Source organism: Oncorhynchus kisutch, linkage group LG5 (assembly GCF_002021735.2).
Source record: "Oncorhynchus kisutch isolate 150728-3 linkage group LG5, Okis_V2, whole genome shotgun sequence".
Classification (NCBI taxonomy): Eukaryota; Metazoa; Chordata; class Actinopteri; order Salmoniformes; family Salmonidae; genus Oncorhynchus; species Oncorhynchus kisutch.
Genome location: NC_034178.2, coordinates 14381591 through 14408248, shown reverse-complemented (window position 1 = coordinate 14408248; position 26658 = coordinate 14381591). Strand labels below are relative to the sequence as shown.

Here is a 26658-nt window from a genome sequence, read left to right as displayed (position 1 = left end):
CCTGGTGTACAGTGTACCTGTTCCTGCTCCCTAGTGGACTAGGGACTCCCTGGTGCTCTTACTCGGCCACCAACACTCTGACTGACACCACTAGCTCAGTCTCGGCAGAGATAAATACATTTGCATCCCTTTCAATACTATTGCTCTTAACCGGCCACATGACCAAGGACTTCGGTTATTCTAATGAAATCAAAGTGGACTACAGGTTACAGCCCTGTCTTTCAATTAAAATGTAATCTCATCCAAACCTTTGATACAAGTTCAATTATATCATGGTAGAAATGTCATGATTAGAGACAATGGTGAGGGAGCAAATTTGATATGCTGTGTATCGATGCCCAGAATCTTGTTTCTTTATTGAGTGCAAAATGACAAAGGGTTGGAGTGGGGATTGAAACCTGGTATCCGGTGGGGAGAGGAATATGTGTCACTGCCAGGTGCAAGACCACCGGCACTGCAGTTATTCTTTCTCTCCGGACTCCAGAGAGTGAGAATGTCAAAGCAGTCAGTCAGACCTTTGAAGTGATGTGCTGATAGTGCCTCTCCTTCTAGTATTATTAGTGGATTAAGTTCAATAGGAGGAGTTTCAGAGGACAGACTGACTGTCGGCCATCTACTCCTCAGGGACCCAGTGCAGATCCAGACAGTCAGACTGTGTGGACCAGAGTGAATCAGAGTGCAGCTTCAGGCTAAGCCTTCAGTTGTCTCTGTCATATTTCATCTGTGAGGAAATGCTGCAAAAGAGAATATATTTGATTCCTCAATAGGGGATCCCTGGTATTCCCAAAAACCTGGTTGGAGGTTTCTGGTTTTCCCACTTATTACATCCTGATTCGGGAATAATCCAACCAGGATTTCTAGAAAACCTGGGAATTTGGGGAAAATAATCTGAATTTTGCAACTCTATTTCCCAACCTATTAAGTGACAAAGCAATAAGTGAAATTGTAATAGATTCACATTGATTTCATGTTATTTGATGCCTGCATGTGTCAGTTCTGGCCCATTACAATACATTTGGACCGTAGGAACATTGATGCAATGAGACAATCTGACCATGTCACTTACAGAACGATAGAACTACTACAATGAGACAATCTGACCATGTCACCTACAGATCGGTAGAACTACTACAATGAGACAATCTGACCACGTCACCCACAGAACGGTAGAACTACTACAATGAGACAATCTGACCATGTCACCCACAGAACGGTAGAACTACTACAATGAGACAATCTGACCATGTCACCTACAGAACGATAGAACGACTACAATGAGACAATCTGACCATGTCACCAACAGAACGATAGAACTACTACAATGAGACAATCTGACCATGTCACCTACAGAACGGTAGAACTACTACAATGAGACAATCTGACCATGTCACCCACAGAACGGTAGCCCTAACTACAATGAGAATCTGACCATGTCACCTACAGAACGGTAGCCCTACTACAATGAGACAATCTGACCATGTCACCCACAGAACGGTAGCCCTACTACAATGAGACAATCTGACCATGTCACCCACAGAACGGTAGAACTACTACAATGAGACAATCTGACCATGTCATCCACAGAACGGTAGCCCTACTACAATGAGACAATCTGACCATGTCACCCACAGAACGGTAGAACTACTACAATGAGACAATCTGACCATGTCACCCACAGAACGGTAGAACTACTACAATGAGACAATCTGACCATGTCACCCACAGAACGGTAGAACTACTACAATGAGAATCTGACCATGTCACCTACAGAACGGTAGCCCTACTACAATGAGACAATCTGACCATGTCACCCACAGAACGGTAGAACTACTACAATGAGACAATCTGACCATGTCACCCACAGAACGGTAGCCCTACTACAATGAGACAATCTGACCATGTCACCCACAGAACGGTAGAACTACTACAATGAGACAATCTGACCATGTCACCCACAGAACGGTAGAACTACTACAATGAGACAATCTGACCATGTCACCTACAGAACGATAGAACTACTACAATGAGACAATCTGACCATGTCACCTACAGAACGGTAGAACTACTACAATGAGACAATCTGACCATGTCACCCACAGAACGGTAACCCTACTACAATGAGACAATCTGACCATGTCACCTACAGAACGATAGAACTACTACAATGAGACAATCTGACCATGTCACCCACAGAACGGTAGAACTACTACAATGAGACAATCTGACCATGTCACCTACAGAACGGTAGCCCTACTACAATGAGACAATCTGACCATGTCACCCACAGAACGGTAGAACTACTACAATGAGACAATCTGACCATGTCACCCACAGAACGGTAGAACTACTACAATGAGACAATCTGACCATGTCACTAACAGAACGGTAGCCCTACTACAATGAGACAATCTGACCATGTCACCTAAAGAACGATAGAACTACTACAATGAGACAATCTGACCATGTCACCTACAGAACGATAGAACTACTACAATGAGACAATCTGACCATGTCACCTACAGAACGATAGAACTACTACAATGAGCAGTGAATCATGCTTGCTTTGTTTTGATTTTCAGCTCAACTTTATTTTGTTTGTGAATATTGTGCGAGTGCTGGCCACAAAAATCAGAGAGACAAATGCTGGGAGATATGACACTCGGAAGCAATGCAGGTAGGGTTGATGTCTCATTAGTGCCTTGTTGCTTTAGTCAATCTCATTTATGTGATTTTGTATGAAAAAACATTAGATATTGTAAATACCACTTTTCAGTAAATGTGCCTTTTAAATGAACATCTTATTCCAAATGTGCCTTTGAGTTGAATCATTTTGTTTTATATTCATGATCCATGTGTTTGTGTTTACAAGCCATTCACATCATTTACTGAGGCTGAGGATACAGGCTGTGTTATGAATTTAAAGCAGGTTCATCTGTGTCTGAAACCCTGATGAAGGCAGCTAAGCTGTTGAAATGTTGGGATTTATTAAATGTATTGCGTCGTAGCCATGGGAGAATGCATCTTTTATTTTCTAATATGTGTATTGGAAAAGATGAATTAAACATGACTCCCATAATGCATTACGGTCAGGCAAAAAAACATATTTTTACGCTAATATGCAGTCTGAGCCAGGTGTTTGGTGTGTTTGATACCATTCCATTGACTCCGTTCCAGCCATTATTATGAGACGTCCTCCCCTCAGCAGCCTCCACTGGTCTATTAAACCCAGTTGTAGGCGGCAGGTAGCCTAGCGGTTAAGAGCGTTGGGCCAGGAACCGTCTCGGAAGAGAACATTCCGTGGCTGGGGTGAGTGGGGTCCTTGATGATGCTGTGGGACTTCCTGACTACTCTGTTCACTGCAGAGGTTGACAGCCCAGTGTCCCAGCTTCAGTGTTTTGTACATGCTCTTCTCTAAGTGCAAGACAAATTTTGACATGCTGTGAAGCCATCCCTATAGGGCTGCCTGAGTCTTTGTTTAATTCCCACTCCTGTCTGGGGTAATGTGTTGGTTGGCAGGTCTGTGCCAAGGCTTGAAGGCTGAGGGGGTAACCCTCCTGTCAGTCTTTAGTAAACAGACACGACATCAGATCCAGGTTGTCTCTTGAGCCCGCTCCATTCCCACAGGTGTAGATAGGATTGTCACTGATAAGGCTATGGTCAAAAGGAGTGCACAATATAGGGAATAGGGTGCCATTTGGGATGCAGACTGTTTTCCTCTTGCTCTCTCCCTCATTCTACTTCACCTAACTCTTTCTCTAGCTGTGATTTATTAACTTTTTTTTTTAAACTGCTGAGTATCTTTGAACAATTTAGATGCAAAGGTTGGCTCGATATTAATGTTAACGTGTAGATTGCAATGTGTAATCATCCTTGGCTATTGACATTTGTATCACAAATCTGTTGAGGGGATTGTTTTTGGAAAGTGCTCAAGGGAGCAGTGCTTGACTCGGGCCGGAGCTCACCGGAGCGGAGTACTGGCACCTCAAATGTTCTACTGCTTGAGCTCCTCTTCCTCTTATAGAATATTACCTCAAACTTGATGCGGAACTCCTGTACCTAAATGTAAACAATACCGGCACCCAAAATGAGTACCGGCATATATTTCAGCCCCAAGCACTGCAAGGGACTGTCAGATAAAGATGGCTGGCAAGAAGTTCAATTATTTTAGCTCGATGCCAGCTGCATGTGGTTTAGCTTGACCCATGTCTTTTCCATCCTGTCCCTCTCAAACCCCATCACCACCACATGTACTTTTCCAGACACACATCGCATGCACTTTTCCAGACACACATTGCATGCACTTTTCCAGACACCTAGCGCATGCACTTTTCCAGACACCTAGCGCATGCACTTTTCCAGACACCTAGCGCATGCACTTTTCCAGACACATAGCACATGAATTTTACCAGACACCTAACGCATGCACTTTGCCAGACACCTAACGCATGCATTTTACCAGACACCTAACGCATGCACTTTACCAGACACCTAACGCATGCATTTTACCAGACACCTACCGCATGCACTTTACCAGACACCTAACGCATGCATTTTACCAGATACCTAACGCATGCACTTTTCCAGACACGTAAACTCATGCACTTTACCAGACACGTAACATGGACAGTAGGCTTTCTCATACAGCCTAATGCAGGGGTGTCAAACTCAATCCCTTGTACTTGATTGATCAATCATTCATTGATCATTGATTAGGAACTTGATTAGGAACTCTGGAGGGCAGACACAGCCCTCCAGAGATTGATTTTGCCACCCCTGGCCTAATGTTTTGTATTGTATTCTACTGTCCCTTTCACAGGAAACTGGCTAAGTCCACTTTAGTGCTGGTGCTGGTGTTCGGGGTCCACTACATAGTGTTTGTGGGCATGCCACACTCGTTCAAAGGGGTCGGATGGGAGGTCCGAATGTACTGTGAGCTCTTTTTCAACTCTTTCCAGGTGCTTGCATTCACCCCAATTGGGGATCCTGCTTTGTATTGCATGTAAAATACACATTTACATAAGTATTCAGATCCTTTGCTATGAGACTCGAAATTGAGCTCAGGTGCATCTTGTTGATCATTGATCATCCTTAAGATGTTTCTAAAACTAGATTGGAGTCCACCTGTGGTAAGTTCAATTGATTGGACATGATTTGGAAAGGCACATCTGTCTATATTGGCTCCCACAGTTGACTGTGCATGTCAGAGCATAAACCAAGCCCTGAGGTCGAAGGAATTGTTCGTAGAGCTACGAGAGAGGATTGTGTCAAGGCACAGATCCGGGGAAGGGTACCAAAAAATGTCTGCAGCATTGAAGGTCCCCAAGAACACAGTGGCCTCCATCATTCTTAAATGGATGAAGTTTGGAACCACCAAGACTCTTCCTAGAGCTGGGCCCCCGGCCAAATTGAGCAATCACTGGGAGAAGGGCCTTGGTCAGGGAGGTGACCAAGAACCAAATGGTCACTCTGACAGAGCTCCAGAATTCCTCTGTGGAGATGGGAGAACCTTCCAGAAGGACAACCATTTCTGCAGCACTCCACCAATCAGGCTTTAATGGTAGAGTGGCAAGATGGAAACCACTCATGACAGCCCGCTTGGAGTTTGCCAAAAGGCACTTAAAGGACATGAGAAACGAGATTCTCTGGTCTGATGAAACCAAGATTGAACTCTTTGGCCTGAATGCCAAGCGTCACGTCTGGAGGAAACCTGTCACCATCTTTACGGTGAAGCATGGTGGTGGCGGCATCATCCCTTTCACATGAATGGCGCCGGAGGAGATGGCTGCCATTTTACAGTCCCCTAACCAATTGTGCTATTGTGTGTGTTTTTTCGCGTTATTTGCAACTTATTTTGTACATAATATTTCTGCCACCGTCTCTTATGACCGAAAAGAGCTTCTAGAAATCAGGACAGCGATTACTTACCCCGTACTGGAAGAATATTTTTTCAATAACAAGTCGGATGCGAAAGATTTACTCCATTAACTGTATTATCTTATGTTTCACAGAGTCGTGGCTGAACGACGACATGGATAACATATAGCTGGCGGGTTTTACGCTTTCTCGGCAGGATAGAACAGGCGCCTCTGGTAAGACAGGGGGTGACGGTCTATGTATATTTGTAAACAACAGCTGGTGCATGAAATCTAAGGAAGTCTCGAGGTTTTGCTCACCTGAAGTAGAGTATCTCATGATAAGCTGTAGACCACACTATTTACCAAGAGTTTTTATCTATATTTTTCGTAGCTGTCTATTTACCACCACAAACCAATGCTGGCACTAAGGCCGCACTCAATGAGCTGTATACGGCCATAAGCAAACAGGAAAACGCTCATCCAGAGGCGGCTCATCCAGAAGCAGCTCTCCTAGTGACCGGGGACTTTAATGCAGGGAAATTGATGGGGGAGGTTTATGACCCTCATAAATACCTTTCCCCTTTTTCCTCTCTCTACTCTACCGATGTGACTATTGAAAATCACTTTGTTAACATGGAGTCTGGTAACATCAAAAGGTGGGAAACTGAACCATATTTCGGTAATCCAACCATTTGAAAATATGTGTTGGTACTTAATGAATATGATGTCAGATCAGTTGGCGTCTGAGACATTATTACTGATGATAGGATGACATGAACTGTATATTGGAAAGTCTACACATTCTAGTTATCAGATTCATATGGAATTGTTGTGCAATTTAAATGTTTAAATATGAAATATAATTTTAGCTCCTAAATGAGAGAAATGGTTTTCATGAGGGAACTACAGTGCCTTGCGAAAGTATTCGGCCCCCTTGAACTTTGCGACCTTTTGCCACATTTCAGGCTTCAAACATAAAGATATAAAACTGTATTTTTTTGTATCCAAATCCGGCTTTAAACTTCTTCACAACAGTATCTCGGACCTGCCTGATGTGTTCCTTGTTCTTCATGATGCTCTCTGCACTTTTAACGGACCTCTGAGACTATCACAGTGCAGGTGCATTTATACGGAGAATTGATTATACACAGGTGGATTGTATTTATCATCATTAGTCATTTAGGTCAACATTGGATAATTCAGAGATCCTCACTGAACTTCTGGAGAGAGTTTGCTGCACTGAAAGTAAAGGGGCTGAATAATTTTGCACGCCCAATTTTTCAGTTTTTGATTTGTTAAAAAAGTTTGAAATATCCAATAAATGTCGTTCCACTTCATGATTGTGTCCCACTTGTTGTTGATTCTTCACAAAAAAATACAGTTTTATATCTTTATGTTTGAAGCCTGAAATGTGGCAAAAGGTCGCAAAGTTCAAGGGGGCCGAATACTTTCGCAAGGCACTGTATGTTCAACTCAGTGGCCCCGCCCATGTAAACTATGAAACACTGCCCTCTCTCCCAACCCTATATAAGCCCCTTTACGAAAATGTTACTTCCTGTTCCGAGGACGTTAGGGCGATGGTCCTACGTTAAAAGGGCTCAGATAATAACCTAACAAAATTAGCATCGAATTTCAAAGTGAAGATGACGGTCAACACGCGGAAAGGATGAATTTCGAGTATACCAGCCAGAATATACCATGAGCTTAAAAGTATGGCAACTTGGTATGAACTTTGAACTCTTATTCACTCCAGAAGTGATAACTCCTAGCAGTCGCTGTAAACGTGGGCTAGGAAAGGACGGACAACGTATCTGTCTAACACACACAACGATACTACAACGTATCCAGTTTACCACCAGAGACATTCTTCAGAGGACCAGATCCATGCTGGACCAACCCGCCTTCTATCGTCAACCAATCTACCGAAGCGCTGCTCAGAGTAAATATTTATTGCATTCTCCTTTTTCAAATGGGCGGTTATTTAGAATGCATAAGATACTGTATTTACGATAGCATAGCTGCCTACAGCCCGATAGAGACACAAAACCGTTTTGCTCCTCAGTCTTCCTGCTCTTTCACTCAAACCCAACCCCCTTTCTTTGTGTAACCAGCTGCCTGTTCCGTCCGCTAGGGCCGTTTTCCTTTATGACATAATTTGTAATCAATGTATGATCCATTCTGTGTAGATGTAATTCTGTGTGATTTAGGTATTTAATAAATAAATAAATAAACCAAATTTTGTATTGCTGATTCGACTTGTTAGCCAGGGTTCGTGAAGATAACCAAGAATTTACAACTTTCAGATGAGACTGAATAAGGCGAGGATTAAATATGACTGCTACTGATGTAAAAGGTTACTAGGTCTTTAAGAGTTTATTCGGAAGATAACAGCTCTATAAACATTATTTTGTGGTGCCCCCGACTTTCTAGTTAATTACATTTACAGAGAAATACTTTTTTAGAATAGCATGTCATATCACTTAATCCGGCAAAGCCAAAGACACAACAGCATCAATACAGGATCAAGATTGAATCGTACTACACCGGCTCCGATGCTCATCGGATGTGGCAGGATTTGCAAACTATTACAGACTACAAAGGGAAGCACAGCCACGAGCTGTCCAGTGATACAAGCCTACCAGACGAGCTAAATTACTTCTATGCTCGCTTCGAGGCAAGTAACACTGAAACATGCATGAGAGCATCAGCTGTTCCAGGCGACTGTGTGATCACGTTCTCCGTAGTCGATGTGAGTAAGACCTTTAAACAGGTCAATATTCACAAGGCAGCAGGGCCAGAAGGATTACCAGGATGTGTACTCCGAGCATGCACTGACAAACTGGCAAGTGTCTTCACTGACACTTTCAACCTGTCCCTGACCTGAGTCTATAATACCAACATTTTTCAAGCAGACCTCAATAGTCCCTTCTGCCCAAGAACACTAAGGTAACCTGCCCAAATGAGTAGCGCTCACGTCTGTATCAAAGCCATGAAGTGCTTTGAAAGGCTGGCTCATATCAACACCATTATCCCAGGAACCCTAGACCTACTCCAAATTGCATACCTCCCAAACAGATCCACAGATTGCACTCCACACTGCCCTTTCCCACCTGGACAAAAGGAACACCTATGTGAGAATGCTATTCATTGACAACAGCTCAGCGTTCAACACCATAGTGCCCTCAAAGCTCATCACTAAACTAAGGACAATGGGACTAAACACCTCCCTCTGCAACTGAATCCTGGACTTCCTGTCGGGCCGCCCCCAGGTGGTAAAGGTAGGTAACAACACATCTGCCACACTGATCCTCAATAAAGGGGATCAGTGTGGCAGATACAGTCCCCTCCTGTACTCCCTGTTCACCCATGACTGCATGGCCAAGCACGACTCCAACACCATCATTAAGTTTGCTGACGACACACCAACAACAATGAGACAGCCTATAGGGAGGAGGTCATAGACCTGGCAGTGTGATGCCAGGATAACAGCCTCTCCCTCAGCATGATCAAGACAAAGGAGATGATTGTGGACTACAGGAAAAGGAGGACCAAGCACGCCCCCATTCTCACCGACAGGCAACTTTGAGAGCCTCAAGTTCCTTGTTGTCCAAATACACCAAGACAGTCGTGAAGAGGGCACGACAAAGCCTATTCCCCCCCAGGAGACTGAAAAGATTTGCCATGGGTCCTCAGATCCTCAAAGTTGCAGCTACACCATCGAGAGCATTCTGACGGGTTGCAATCACTGCCTGATATGGCAACTGCTAAGAATTGTCAGACTCCAGCCACCCTAGTCATAGACTGTTCTCTCTGCTACCGCATGGCAAGCGGTACCGGAGTGCAATGTCTAGGTCCAAAAGGCTTCTTAACAGCTTCTACCCCAAAGCCATAAGACTCCTGAACAGCTAATCAAATGGCTACCCAGACTCTGTGCTGGTACTCCCAGTACATAGCCTCGGTATTGTTATTTTACTGGTGCTCTTTTAATTACTTGTTACTTTTATATTTTTTACTTAACACTTTTCTTTACTACATTGTTGTTTAAGAGCTTGTAAGTAAGCATTTCACTGTAAGGTCTACACCTGTTGTATTCGGCGCATGTGACTCATGCTGTGGAGATTTTTCAGGGTCAGGGACTGGGACACTAGTCAGGATCGAGGGAAAGATGAACGCAGGAGTGACTTCGGGACAAGTCTCTGAATGTTCTTGAGTGGCCCAGCCAGAGCCTGGATTTAAACCTAGCTCTGCAGCAATGCTCCCCATCCAACTTGACAGAGCTTGAGGATTTGCAGATTAGAATGGGAGAAACTCCCGAAATACAGGTTTGCCAAGCTTGTAGAGTCATACCCAAGAAAACTCGAGGCTGTAATAACTGCAAAAGGTGCTTCGACAAAGTACTGAGTAAAGGGTCTGAATACTTATGCAAATGTTATATTTATTTTATTTTAAATGTTATACATTTGCTAAAATGTCTAAACCTGTTTTTGCTTTGTCATTATGGGGTATTGTGTGTAGCTTGATGAGGGGGAAAAAAAGCAATGTAATCAATTTTAGAATACGGCAGTAACTTAAATTCAAGAGGTCTGAACACTTTCCGAATGCACAGTATTGCCCATTGCTAATAGATTTAAAACTGTAGAAAGCAAAAGTGCTGAGCAATTAGTGCTTTTTGAGGTCAAATCGGTTAAATTATTTTAAAAAATACTTTTATGAATGCTGAACACTATCGATCATGTATTTTCAGGTAGAGATACCTCGCGAAGCAACTGCTCCATCCCTCTTGATTGTGCATTCTTCTCTCTTCTCTCAGTCTCTGGACAAGTAGGCGCACAATGGATTATGGTCATTGTAGTGACCACTTTTTCTGCTCTAAACTATGTTGAATATTGGGCTGTTGTAAACTACAACTCCCTGCTACATTGCACAGTTAGGGCTTGATCTGATTTACCTCTATTCGAGAAACTACAGTGAGGAAAATGAGAAAATGCGCATTGAGCTCACAGAAAAAAAACGGAATGAAATCAAATTCAAATAGTAAATTATTTGTTTAAAAAAAAATATTGATACGATTTTAAATGTGAGAATTTGAGCATTTCAGATGTTTTTTGACCTCTAATGTAGTCTTATGTCAAGATGAAACCACATCTCATGACATGTGCAAATCCAGCTATGAATAAATGAATGAAAGGATGAGCACCAGATAAAACCAGGAATGTAAATGGTGCTCATCTTTTCCATTCATTTGGGATTGAAGTGTATAGCTGGATATACACAACACAACTGATGTCGTGGGACATGCTTTTATCTTAACATTACACTACTTTTGAAAAAAAATACACAATCCATTGTGTGTTTTTCTTTAAGAGCTCTCTTTCCTGAGACCATCATGTCGATATTATTCTCCGAAGGTCATGGACACCTCTCATTTGTAGAGAATGTCACATCATTCATACTGTCAGCGGGAATTTGAGCTTTCAACACATGCCTCTAACCTTAGTCGCTTTCATCTCTTCGTAGGGTTTCTTTGTGTCCATTATCTACTGCTACTGCAATGGAGAGGTGAGTACTGTTCACCAGACCCGGCCAGAAGGTTTAAGGTCTTCTCCACTCTAGAGCTGCTGCTTTCAAGAATCTATCATGCTGGACTCTCTAATTGAACCAAAGTCACGTGCTCATTTGTTGCCCATTTTTATAAGTGTTCTAGGAACTAACCATAATGAGAGGGGGGGAAGATGTTATTAGAACTAATGGAACTTATTGATGTAATTTATTAGAACAATAGAAGATTCATACTGTGCGTACACATTGTACCCATCAGTGATACTTCAAACCCTGTTTGTGGGTATTGTAAGTAAGTAGGCTACCAGAAAATACCCATTGTTACTACCGCATTACTTGCTGGTCAATGCCAGGTAAATACCACTGTAAAAAAGGTAGCTACTGTAAAATAAAGTGCTACTTTTCCCCCAATAATTTCCACATTTATTAGTCCCATATACAATATTTAGAGAGTTTGGTCATTTAGAACGTAATGTTCCGAGAGCACCCCTACTCTCATATGTTCGTTGCTAAGTGATAATTGACGCTTCTGGGTTGGGCTGTTTATTTCTGAAAGCTTTTAAAACCTCTGAAAAAGCCCAGTGAAAGCGAATAGGACATTTGTGGGCACCACAACACAATAGGAACTTTGGCATTGGCAATAATATGTATTCAAGTCTCTTGTGTTGTGTTGTCAACAAATTTCTTTGTGAATGTCAGTCGGTCAAAACAACATTTGAATTCACTACTCTGTTTTTCTTGTTTGCGGCGAGTCATTTCGTTGAGAATGGTCGGAGGCGCTCTTGTATTGTTACATCAACAAAGGTTTCGCGATAAAGGTGCTAACATTGTGTCCCTTCTAAAAGTTGTCTGAACTCCCCAAATAAGTTTCTGCCCTGACTGGTACTATAGGCTACCATACAAAATCCTGACCCATATCATGACCCACACAATACCACGACCCATACTATACTATAACCTGACCCACACAATCCTCTTGTTCTCTTCAGGTCCAGGCAGAGATCAAGAAGACCTGGACCCGCTGGAACCTGGAGTTCGACGGGAAGGGACCGGCGGCATGTGCCAACTACCGGTACGGCCTCAACCAGACCACTACCAGTCAGCCCCAGCCGCTGGCCGTGATCTCGGGCACCTCCTCTCTCTTCTCCAGCCACGTGTACCGCAGCAGCCAAGCCAGGCACAGCGTCAGCACCCACACCACCTTGCCCGGCTATGTGTTCAGCAACTCTGAGGTGGAAAGCCTGCCCCCATCCATCCTAGAGGAGCCAGACGAGAGAGCCAAGCAGGTGGACGACATCTCCCTCCGAGAGTCCTTACCTGTGGTGAATACCACCAGCATAGGAGAGGACTTGGAGGAGACACTGTAGAGAGAGAGTAGAGGGAAAGTGGGAATGTACAGCTGACAACAATTATGTTTTTTATATTTTTTGAATGACAGGACAGAGGGAAGGTAGAGCGGGAGATACACAGGAATTAGGGTCACAAACAGAAAGTGGCTGAGACTGAACTCTGAACTCGAATTCGCATCGTCAAGGGAATACGTGGTTCGGAGTTGGCAGCCTTAACACTAGACCACTAGACCAGACTCCAATATCTTTGATGTTTTGGGGATACTGTATATCACCATATCCTTGTCTTACGCCAGCTAGCGCTTAAGAATTGCAGTTATTATTATTTTTTTTTCATGGACTGTTATTTGTCACTTCGAGTGGTGGCTAGACAATCAGTCAGGTCTGTGGCTAAATATGGACTGGTGCTGCAGCTACAGACGAGTTTGTGTCTCTGTCATTTGTCATGCTGAAGACAATTACAGTGCCTTCAGAAAGTATTCACACCCCTTGACCTTTTCCACATTTTGTTGTATTACAACCTGAATTTTAAATGGATTCTATTTAGATTGTGTCACTGATCTACACACAATACCCCATAATGTCAGTGGAATTATGTTTTTAGACATTTTTACAAATTAATACAAATGAAAAAGCTGAAATGTCTTGAGTCAATAAGTATTCAACCCCTTTGTTATGGCAAGCCAAAATAAGTTCAGGAGTAAAATAATAAGTTCCATGACTATCCCATTTCTGTACCACACAAATTCAATTATCTGTATGGTCCCTCAGTTGAGCAGTGAATTTCATGCACAGATTCAACAAGGACAAGGTAGGTTTTCCAATGCCTCGCAAAGAAAGGCACCGATGGGTAGAAGAAAAAAAGCAGACACTAAATATCCCTTTGAGCATGGTGATGTTATTCATTACACTTTGGATGGTGTATCAATACTCCCAGTCACTACAAAGATACAGGCGTCCTTCCTAACTCCTGACTGAGAGGAAGGAAACGGCTCCGGCATTTCACCATGAGGCCAATGGTGATTTTAAACCAGGTAGAGTTTAAAAATTAATAATAATAATTGAACCTTTATTTAACTGGGCAAGTCAGTTAAGAACAAATTCTTATTTACAATGACGGCCTAGGAACAGTGGGTTAACTGCCTTGTTCAGGGGCAGAACGACAGATTTGAACCTTTGTCAGCTCGGAGATTCAATCTAGCAACCTTTCAGTTACCTGCCGGTCCTAAATGACGAATTAAAGGAAGCCTATACAGAATACAAATATTCCAAAACATGCATCCCATTTGCAATAAGGCAAGTAATATTGCAAAGAAATTTACTTTTTGTCCTGAACACAAAGCATTATGTTTGGGGCAAATCCAACATAACACATTAGAGTACCACTCTTCATATTTTCAAGCATGGTGGCTGCATCATGTTATGTGCATGCTTATCATTGTCAAGGACTAGGGAATTTTCTTGGATAAAAAGAAAAGTAATAGAGCTAAGCACAGGCAAAGTCCTAGAGGAAAACCAGGTACAGTCTACTTTCCAACAGACACTGGGAGACCAATCCACCTTTCAGCAGGACAATAACCGAAAATGCATGGCCAACTATACACTGGAATTACTTACCAAGACGACATTGAATGTTCCTTAGTGGCCTAGTTACAGTTCACAGGATAGCAGAGCCAAAAATGAATTGTACATAATAAAACACTTGATTGCATAATGCACATTAACCAAATCGATCACATTCCGTGATCATATAACATATAATCAACTTACGGTAATGTAAGATCAGGCTATGATGTAAGCTAGGCCATTAGAGATTTTATCCCCTTGCCAGGTTAAAGACCCTACTTCAAACCCATGTGTGTAGTACCGACCATATCCATGTTCTATGTCTGTATTAATAGAACCCCATTAGTTGTGCTCCTGCCCTGTCATTTCTTCAGTACACTACATCTGAGCCCCACATGGCACCCTATTCCCTTTACAGTGCACTACTTTGACCAGGGACCAACAGAGCTCTGGCCAAATGTAGTACACTATATTGGGAATAGGGTGCCATTTTGGACACATTCTATATGGACCAATTAATGTCCTTTATCTAGAAAATGCATTCATTACTGCTCAGCCAATTCCAGCCAGTAACACTCTGGTCGCTTTGGTTTCCTGTATGAGTAATAGTTAATGACTATGAATCAGAATACAGAGTGGATTCAACAAAGCAGTGTGCGATTTGACAGAAAAGGCACAATCCCTGCAAATGCCAATTTGGTATTAAATGGAACACCTGGGTGACTACTGACAACCAAAGTATATACAGTATATACCTGGTTGCTTCACAGAGGAAACTCGTCAAATAAGCATGTGGAATTTCACACGGCACAGCTAGTGGTAATATGTCTGGCATTTTACTTTAACCTTGACCTCTCTCTCTCTCTCTCTCTCTCTCTCTCTCTCTCTCTCAGCAACAGAAAAATCTATTTTACAAATGGCATGTGGTTTCAGCCACAGTTTATTTGAACATGTTTATTGGCTAGTTTGTGGTAGTACTGTAGTGAAGTAGGATACCTGTAAAATAAAAATGCCCATGTGTTTTGGTTGCTTTAGAATTCATTAATAGCCCCATCTTTACATTTGCCCCAGTTCCATCCCTCAGCTTACCAAAAAAAGTGGTGGGCAGTAACTGCTTTGTTGTCGTTTGAATACCAGATTGCCCCTTTAACCAAATACCAGGAACACACTTTTCGGTATCACTTTACCTGACACCCAGTGTCATAACCATGTCATAATATTTCATAATACTGTCATGACCCATATTTACACCTTTAGTGACATATATTGTGTTATTTTATGGCTGGTCAAATCCTACATATATTCTAAATCTTTTTTTCTCTGCCAAGAAGTTTCCTTTCATTTGAAACTTTGTGTCTTAAATCCTTTGCTGTTGTTTTAATGAATTTTCATATTTTAAATAACTTGTAGAAAATACACTTTATGACACTGTTATGAAGCATTGTGAGCATCCTGAGTCACTTTATAACGCTGTTAACGCCATCATAATCATGTAAGCCAGATAGGTCTATCACGTACATGACCTTATATCAGTCATCTGTCAAAAACAGGGTGTCTTGTCCTGCTCTTGAAATCTGCTCCTGCATTTATCCTAGTCCTCAGCAACAGAGCATTGGGGTAGGTGCATGTCTGACATCAATGTGTGGGCAATTACAATGATAATTTAATATGGTCAATTGAAAAAAAAAATATATATAATAAACATACTGTTGACACGTAGGCTATGGTGTAATGGAATGTTTTGCCTCGTGTGGTAAGTTTTTGTGGGTTTTGATACTCTTGTATAGGTGTCATAACTAGCCATAAAATAATGCAATATATGTCACAAGACTAAATTTGTGTCATGACAGTGTTATGACCATATTATAACAGGTTATGACAAATGCCATGACTTTCCCTCCTGGGTGAGGATCAAAGAGAGCCCCCACCCTCTCCCACCAGAGAGGAAGGGGGGGAAGTGGGACGGTTTTCTGAATGTTACGAAATGGTTAGAAACTCTCAACACGAGTGAAGAAGAAAATCTCTAGAGACCAAAACATGCCGGGTGGCTGCCAGTGTAAAGTGGTCCTAGCTGTACCCTGAATAATAAACCATTGAGACCAGAAAATGGACCCTCAAAATGGACCCTCAAACTCTCGACGAGTGAAGGTGAAGACTAGACATTCACAGTCTGCAGCTGTATATGTAAAATAGTCTAGGAATCTCGACTGAAGATGAAAGAAGAACATTTCCCTATCATCACCATTGTGGTACATCTGAAGGATCCAGTCTAACAAACACTGAGACAAAGAAGCCTACTACAACTACTAAGGACATTGTGACCTCTGGTGGACAACCAGAAACTTGCGTCGGACGACGACCCCATAGACGGACCGGGCGACTTCAACAGAGATAGACGACAGAGATATACAAGTGTAAATATATACATTGCAATTATTTCCGATTGAGCGGTCGTTCATGTGCAAAGTATTCACATTCCCATGAGCATAGGTTTCCAACTGTATGTAAGATGAGTCCCCTCTGTCTCTCCCGCTCTTTCTTTCCCCACCCCTTCCCATTGTGTAACAAGCCGTTACATCGGGTTAGTCCACTAGGGACTTTTCATTGCATTATGTTAGTAATCAATTTAACCTATACTGTGTGTGTTTATGTATTTCTGTTATTGTTTAGTTAGTTAGTAAATAAATAATTAAGCCAATTTGTGTATCGCTGAATAATCATTTAGACTAGGGTTTGTGCAGATTTACGAGGCCAACGACATCAGAATGAGACTGATATGAGGTAATAATGACTGGTATGATAACGATATATTCTGATACATTCTTGAGTTAATTCGGGAAACGGTAACTCATTAAACAAACTTTTCAAGTGGTGCCCCAAGTTACTAATGAGTTAATTGTTACATGATTAATTGAATCGCGTAATAATGAAACATAGTTAATTGATTTGATAAAATAGCCATCATCACATGAATAATAGTCACATCACGACAACCAGTTATGTCAACTGTTATGACATGGTTATGACGTGTTATGATGCTGGAGGTCAAGTAAAGTATTACCCGCTTTTCAAGTATAGCTGGAATTCAATCAAACCTGCTAGTGATGTTTACACAGTGTCTCACACACTTCCTGAAAAGTGAAAGCATAGCTGTGAGAGAGTATCTGGTTGTCATTGTAGGTTTGTATACAGTACCCAAGACCAACCTGTGATTTTATATGAACATGGGGAAAAAGAGCTGCTGCATAAACTTGTTGATTGAACATGCAGAACCATGGATCAATGTCATTCTTTGGGATCTTAAAACTAAAACTGGCTTGGCGGCCTGTCAAATGATTTCCCAAGTCTTTTATTGAATTTCGGACACATGTTATTAGTTGAACTCTTGGGCTGTGAAAGCAACTGATATATCAAATCAAATCAAATGTATTTATATAGCCCTTCGTACATCAGCTGATATCTCAAAGTGCTGTACAGAAACCCAGCCTAAAACCCCAAACAGCAAGCAATGCAGGTGTAGAAGCACGGTGGCTAGGAAAAACTCCCTAGAAAGGCCAAAACCTAGGAAGAAACCTAGAGAGGAACCAGGCTATGTGGGGTGGCCAGTCCTCTTCTGGCTGTGCCGGGTGGAGATTATAACAGAACATGGCCAAGATGTTCAAATGTTCATAAATGACCAGCATGGTCGTATAATAATAAGGCAGAACAGTTGAAACTGGAGCAGCAGCACGGTCAGGTGGACTGGGGACAGCAAGGAGTCATCATGTCAGGTAGTCCTGGGGCATGGTCCTAGGGCTCAGGTCCTCCGAGAGAGAGAGAGAGAGAGAGAGAGAGAGAAATAGAGAATTAGAGAACGCACACTTAGATTCACACAGGACACCGAATAGGACAGGAGAGGTACTCCAGATATAACAAACTGACCCTAGCCCCCCGACACATAAACTACTGCAGCATAAATACTGGAGGCTGAGACAGGAGGGGTCAGGAGACACTGTGGCCCCATCCAAGGACACCCCCGGACAGGGCCAAACAGGAAGGATATAACCCCACCCACTCTGGCAAAGCACAGCCCCCACACCACTAGAGGGATATCTTCAACCACCAACTTACCATCCTGAGACAAGGCCGAGTATAGCCCACAAAGATCTCCGCCATGGCACAACCCAAGGGGTGGCGCCAACCCAGACAGGATGACCACATCAGTGAATCAACCCACTCAGGTGACACACCCCTTCCAGGGACGGCATGAGAGAGCCCCAGTAAGCCAGTGACTCAGCCCCTGTAATACATTGACTTGAAACTACACAGTAACTCTGATAAATATTCTAAACTAGCCCCCAGGAGCATAATAACTGTCTTCTCACTTCTTTCACAAAGTATTACCCTTAAACATGAGTAGCACACAGTAAGACAAGATGTCTACGAAATTAACTCGCTGACTAAGAACAATACAGAATAAATGGCTGTACTGCCAAAAATTACCTAACTTTTGCAAAATAGTGGAGAAATTAGCCATTAGCAAAATGTATGTCTTCATGTCACACTGTGATAATGAGCAGCCAGAGAGTAAGAAAATGGCAGCCACATTTTCACATCAGCAGCTAGGTATCCATCCAATTGGTGACAGATTTCCATGCGAATGTTCTAAAATTCCGCATGTAGAAAATATGCACATTTTCCCACCAGTGGTGTTTCCCACCAGAATTTATTTCCTTCTTAATGCGTTTCAGACAATCAGTTGTGTTGTGACAAGGTAGGGGTGGTATACAGAAGATAGCCCTATTTGGTAAAAGACCAAGTCCATACTATGGCAAGAACAGCTCAAATAAGCAAAGAGATACAATTGTCCATCATTACTTTAAGACATGAAGGTCAGTCAATCTGGAAAATTTCAAGAACTTTGAAAGTTTCTTCAAGTGCAGTCACAAAAACCATCAAGCACAAAACTAGCCCTCATGATGACCGCCATAGGAGAGGAAGATAGAGTTACCTCTGCTGCAGAGGATAAGTTCATTGGAGTTAACTGCACCTCACATTGCAGCCCAAATAAATGCTTCACGGAGTTCAAGCAAAAGACACATCTCAACATCAACTGTTCAGAGGAGACTGCGTGAATAAGGCCTTCATGGTTGAATTGCTGCAAAGAAGCTACCACTAAAGGACACCAATAATAGGAAGAGACTTGCTTGGGCCAAGAAACACAAGCAATAGACATTAGACCGGTGGAAATCTGTCCTTTGATCCGAGTCCAAATTTGACATTTCTGTCTTCAACCGCTGTGTCTTTGTGAGATGCAGAGTAGGTGAACGGATGATCTCCGCATGTGTGGTTCATGCGCAGGACATAGAACTGAGTAAAATAACGTACTTTCCTCTGGAAAAATAATCAGCAAATAAATCCACGCAGGGATCACAAACCCTAACACAAAAGACTAACACCAAACCAGGAACAATCAAGCACAAAACATACTGAGAACCAGAGGGTTAAATAGGGAAATAATAATAACTTAATGGGAACCAGGTGTGTACAATCAAGACATAACAAATGGGAAAATAAACGTGGATCGATGGCAGCTAGGAAGCCGGTGACGACGACCGAACAAGGAGAGGCACCAACTTCGGCGGTAGCCGTGACAAAAATATATGGGGGGATTGGCAATAATGCAAACAATTACAATGATGAAAGCTACAATCTATCTGTAATAATAAAGCTGAAGAAAAAAAAGAAATGGGGCAGATTGTAATGAAATTGAACATTGCATCAAGATAATCGTTCTTAGTCAGTACAAGTTCATTGCTAGGTTGATATGATGAAAGCAGAAAAATGACAGGGCCGATATAGGTGCATCGACGAACACCCAGAAGGGGCGTCGATGAATGTCCTTAGGTTCAGTAAATGGTGACTAGAGAATTCCTGTGCTGTGGCACGTTAGGTTCAATAGCAAATGAGTCACTTCACTTCCATCCTTACTTAGGCCTCATCAAGCCGCATTACTCGCAAGAAAGCACAAATTGTGATTCCATCAAAACTCCACACAATATCGGAATAACCTGTGTTGATCTCAGCTGTTCCAATCTAGCACTGCATGGTCTATTAGACCATTCACACACAGCAGGTATTCAAATACTTGTTACACAATATTTTGTCTTATGATGTGCTATAGGGAATAGCGTGCAATTTGGAACACAGCCATAGAATCCCATGAAACCGCCAGACTTTTTAACGATGAGCTAGATCATCCTGGAACCTCCACCTACCTCTCTGATCATACTGTGTGCAATAATGATAGGAATATGTGGTATTATTTTCCATTTATACCAATGCAGATGCAAAGTGAAACAATAACAGACACAGTACGGTCACACACACACACACACACACACACACACACACACACACACACACACACACACACACACACACACACACACACACCCACACACACATAGAAATAATGAGCAATAACCTTCAGTAGCCTACACCCCTTATCTGTAGTTATCATTACTAGTCTCTGTAGTGTATTACTGTGAAATGTGTGAGTGTTGCTTGGATGTCATGTTGTGCAAGCATGTGGGCAACACAGAGATAGTGAGAAGATTTGCTGTTGGCCATTGATCTAATACTCTTTGAGTTAACATGAAATTGTGTGAAACAAACTCCATCCCAAATGGCACCCTATTCCGTATATAGTGCACTACTTTTAACTAGATCCCTATGGGTCCTGTTCAAAAGTAGTGCACTTTAATTTGGGATGCAGATAAGGCCCGAGGTGTGGTATATGCCCAATATACCACGGCTAAGGGCTGTTCTTAGGCACGACACAAAGCAGTACGCGGTCCACGGCATCAGCCAATCAGTGCTCGAACCACCCAGTTTATAATTTGCATTAATCCCTCTCATCTCAGAGTGAGAAATATCATTAATAAAGATTTTCCTGACCTTCGCTATCAAGGATGAGAATCACACATTTTTTCTTCACAATTTTGTATGATATATATCAGATATTCCCAAACTGGGGTACAAAATTAAACCATCTAGTGTGTAGCGAAATAACAACACAATGTCAAATACAGGTAGTCAAATAATTAACATCTAATCACATTAGCCGTTACTCTCCCGCGGGAAACCTTCACTCTTGCGCAGACATTTAGAAACATGACAATTTGAAAAATAAGCCATGGGAGAGTTTTGAGCAAGAAGAAAGACGACTTTCAAGTAGTAAGACATGTATAAAAGCAACATATACCATTAATAAGAAGGGGCTAAAAGCGTCTTATATGTTGCGCTAACAAGTGGCTAGGACAGGCAAGCCCCATACTATTGTGGAGGACTTAATTCTTCCTGCTGCTGCGGATATGGCTGGAACAATGCTGGGGGAAAAGGCCCAAAAAACTATACAGACAATGCCTTCATCAAACAACACTGTTTCATGACGCATCGGTGACATGGCAGGAGATGTTTTGAAACAATTACTGCCTCACATACAAGCCAGTGAATCATATACATTACAGCTGGATGAGTCAACAGACGTGACAGTCCTGGCACAGCTCCTGGTATATGTCCGTTACGTTTGTGGGGGGTCAATTAAGGAAGACATCCTCTTCTGCAAACCACTGGAAACCAGGACAACATGAGAGGATATTTTTTTAAGTACTGGACAGCGTTGTGACATCCAATGGACTTTGGTGGTCAAGATGTGTTGGTATCTGTACTGATGTAGCAAAAGCCATGACAGGGAGACATAGTGGAGTGGAAACGCGCGTGCAAGCAGTTGCTTCTGACGCCACTTGGTTACACTGCAGCATCCAATGAGAGGCTCTTACTGCCAAGGGAATGCCTGACAGCTTGAAAGATGTTTTGGACACTGCAGTGAAAATGGTTAACTTTGTTAAAAGAGCGCCAACAGGAAATAACAGGAGCTGCGTGCACACATTCAATGCACAACAGCACACCATACAATACAAGTAAAATGATACAGAACATAATTCGAACAAAATAAAAGACATACCTGCACACGAAGAGACAACGCACATTATGTTAACCCTTGGAGCAGTCCTAGCTCTCAGGCACCTGCGCAAGCACATGGACACTCCCTCAAACACTGTCCCAAGTACTCACAAGTTACAATAGATACCCTAGTTAGCGAGCTTTGTGAAACTTGTTAACATAAATCTTGATATTATCCACATTGTAACAGACTTATGGTAGCATAACAGTACATTGTGTAACATTATGACGGTTTTATATTAAACAATTTCGGGGCCAAGGACAACATACCTTGCTAGCCGAAGGTCAGGCAAAAGAGAACAATAAGGGGGTATGGAAATACAGATAACCCGCGATGGACCAAACCAAAATATACAAAACTTTTACAATCACATGTATGTACAATATTGATATGAAAAAGTGTTTGTACACCAAAGAAAAACATTAGCTATGCAGCTGTAATTAAATAAATAAAAAATACACTGAATTATTATTATTATCAAATTATTAACATCCCCTCTTGACCTGGCCTATTTGAATTGGTTCTTGTGTGCAATTTGGTGCATAATCTAGGGGAACAACATCACACCGCTACATTTGCATTACGCAATGATATGGGCAGCGACCATGTAACGCTTTTACAACATACAGAACGCTGGTTATCAAGGGGCAAAGTATTGACACACGTTTTTTTTTTAAATTGAGAGATAAGCTTAAAGTTTTCTTTACTGACCATAATTTTCTGTTGTCTGACCACTTGCATGATGACGAGTTTCTCAAACAATTGGCCTATCTGGGTGATGTTTTTTCTTGCCTGAATGATCTGAATCTAGGATTACAGGGACTCTCCGCAACTGTATTCAACGTGCGGGATAAAATTGAGCCTATGATTAAGAAGTTGGAGCTCTTTTCTGTCTACGTTAACAAGGACAACACACAGGTCTTTCCATCATTGTATGATTTTTTTGCGTGCAAATGAACTCAAGCTTATGGACAATGTCAAATGTGATATAGCGAAGCACCTGAGTGAGCTGAGAGCGCAATTACGCAGGTACTTTCCCAAAACGGACGACACAAACAACTGGACTCGTTATCCCTTTTATGCCCTGCCTCCAGTTCACTTACCGATATCTGAACAAGAGAGCCTCATTGAAATTGAATCAAGCGGTTCTGTAAAAATGTTATTTAATCAGAAGCTACTGCCAGATCTCTGGATAGGGCTGTGCTCAGAGTTTCTTGCCTTGGCAAATTATGCTGTGAAGACACTAATGCACTTTGCAACCACGTAGCTTTGTGAGAGTGGCTTCTGTTAGTGTTCAAATACTGGAGAACGAGACCAAATCATGGACGCTGGACAGAGTGGATTTCAGTTGTAACAAAAGGCAGTTTATTAAGGTCAAAGATATCTTGTCCTGCAGTTTAACGTGCACGGACCTATTCACATAACTCAGTAGGGAGTCAGGTGAAAAGAGGGGCTTATACAGAGGTTACAGTAGTTTTTATACATTGACTAAAGTAGGTAGAGGCTTGTCATGTCGCCTTCTGAATGGTCCCGAAGGGTTGGAGACGGACCTGCTCTAGCCAGAGCAGGAGCACCATTGGTGCACAGCAGAGTCTTCTGCTCTGGGCACCCGACCAGTAGAGGGGGGGATGAAGTGTGTGTGTTTATGCAAGAAGGTATTTGTGTGTCAGGGGATCGTGAGGTAGGGAGAACTGAGAGGGGCAGTTTTATGGCTGGGTGTGTGTGTTCGTGCAATGGAATGTCTATGTGTGTCCTGGGGTCGTGAGACAAGAGAACTGAGAGGGGCAGTTTATTGTTGGGTATATGTGTTTGTTCCTGTTTGGGCAGGGATACGTGCAATGACTTGAGTCAGGCGGATTAATTTGGCGCTGTATAATATATGAGCTATGTGTATGAATATATGTATATATGACACTTCTCGGCCCTCACTTGCATGAAAACTAAATACAGGCACAGACTGTGTGTAGAAAATGATTTAAGACTGAGACTCTCTCCAATACAACCCAACATTGTAGAGTTATGTACATCCTTTCAAGCACACGCTTCTCATTAACCTGTGGTGAGTTATTCACATTTTCTGATGAACAAATTAAGGTTTTATTGTCAGATGGCTAAATAAAGAGCAAAAATATTGATTAGTATTATTATACTTCCCACGAGCCGGGTTGTGACAAAAAATAAATAAAATGTATCATATAGTGTGCATGTGGCAGGCTTACAATGATGGCAAAAAAACAGCATTTGAGAGTGCGCTGACTCTGGCGCTAGAGGGGATACGCAGCTGGAGGTTGAATGTTTGAAGGGGTACAGGACTATAAAAAGTTAGGGATCCACTGATATATATGAATGAATTAAGCATTAGAGGCTGAAATACATCTAGCGCTCAGATAAAATTCCAAATCTGGCTGCACTGATTCAGGGTGACTAATCCTGAAGAACAGCGATGAGATGTTATCAATGGTAGAAAGTACTGGTTGTACTGGTTCAATCAAGGGAACATGGATCTATTCTTCAGAATTTCTGGGTTTATCCAACAATGCCATCCTTTGGCAAGTATAATATAGCTGTGAGTCAGGAGTGATGGTAACATAGCATTCTGTTATCAGAAGGGCTAAGCATCACATTGAAAGCCCTGAGGGCTGTGGGCTTTCTGGAGGTCATTATGGAAGATGGGACAGATGAAGGCAAGAGCTTCCAGGTCATCTACACCACCTCCCTCCACCACCAGTTAAAGCTGTATGCAGACAGCCTGGTCTCAGATCGGTTTGTGCTGCATGATAAAGACCATACGGGTTGGCTATCCAGCACAAACAGATCTGGAAGCGGGCTATGAAATGTGTGCTCACTCTCCAGGTATTATAGATAGATACAAGCCTTTAAAAATAGAGGTATGTATTTACACTGAGTGTACAAATCATTAAGAACACCTGTTCTTTTCATGACATAAACTGACCAGGTGAAAGCTATGCTCCCTTATTGATGTCACTTGTTAAATCCACTTCAATCAGTGTAGATGAAGTGGAGACAGGTTAAAAAATGATTTTTGCCTTTGAACAGGGTATGGTAGTAGGTGCCAGGCACACCGGATTGTGTCAAGAACTGTAACGCTGCTGGGTTGTTCACACTCAACAGTTTCCTATGTGTATCAAGAATGGTCCACCACCCAAAGAACATCAAGCCAACTTGACACAATTTTGGGAAGCATTGGATTCAACATGGGCCAGAATCTCTGTGGAACGCTTCGACACCTTGCAGAGTCCATGCTCCGATCAATTAAGGATGGTCTGAGGGCAAAGTGAGCACAGCACTACAACGGTGAGTCCAAAAATGTCTTGTATAAATGCTGTAATATGCCAGGGAGATATGTATACTGTAGCTAAGTAAGTAACACTAAGTTTATGTTGTGTAGTAGCCCATGTGCCTCACACTAATAATTTGGTATCTTTCCCCCTCAGAACTTAGCCTACTGTTCTGACTTGGTGGTGCACATGTACTGTAGCCTATAGCATGTTTTAGAGAACTGTCATCATCGAATATTGTAAGAGCTTTCTTTGTCTGCCTATATGCCCCCTTTATCATACGGTTCTGACTTGGTGTACATGGAGAATACTGTAAGAACGGCCCATGTTCTGAATGATGTTGCTGTACATTTCAAAAGTGCTGAACAAAGAGCTACATTGACTAGGTCCATCTTAGCTCGCTCATTAATATCGAAATGACGGATTGCCTCTTATCCGCTCATCATTCCCTTATGCCGTAGTTTGTACATCTCAATTGTTATAGGCCTATTGCTTATATAGGTATATCTCATTAGTATCTTATTCATCATTTTAGGCAATGTTGGAATGATTTAACTGTTTTGCTTACTTTGTGTATTATAATTAGCTCATGTGCTTTTCTTGACGAGGAGATACTATATAATGTTGTTGGTCTGTAACCATGTTTGCCAGTGACAGTCTCTTCACAGTCAAATATTTGTTTTCAACAAAAAGTTCAGTAATAGACCCATGTAATTTCAGTTGATGTTGCAAGTGTGGTTGTTTTGTTTGCGCAATGCGCTGTCTGTGCGTCGGTATATTGTATATAAAAGTGGGGGGGGGGAGCACTTCGGAGAAGGAAGGCAGAGAGCGCGCTTGTTTGAAATGGAAAAGTGTCGTGGTAGCTTTTGATAAAGAATAACATCCAGACGAAGCAGCTGCTTTATACGTGGGATGCACTGTTGAGCGCTACATCCCGAGGGGTTCGTGCTGATTTGACTGAGATTGGGACAGCCGGTTAAATGGCGTCCCTTGAGAAAGCAAGAACAAAATGTATGTCAGGA

At 42.2% G+C, this 26658-nt stretch overlaps 1 protein-coding gene across 1 annotated transcript in view; it reads left to right on the top strand.

The window, feature by feature from the left end:
- Nucleotides 1-13016, top strand: part of LOC109890448 (parathyroid hormone 2 receptor-like) — a 44947-nt gene extending 31931 nt beyond the window's left edge. Inside the window, exons 10-13 of the mRNA XM_031824552.1 lie at nucleotides 2580-2674; nucleotides 4817-4955; nucleotides 11373-11414; nucleotides 12404-13016. Of these exons, the coding sequence (XP_031680412.1) occupies nucleotides 2580-2674; nucleotides 4817-4955; nucleotides 11373-11414; nucleotides 12404-12781 (654 nt within the window). The 3' untranslated portion in view covers nucleotides 12782-13016. The remainder of the gene's footprint in view (nucleotides 1-2579; nucleotides 2675-4816; nucleotides 4956-11372; nucleotides 11415-12403) is intronic.
- Nucleotides 13017-26658: the final 13642 nt, after the last annotated feature.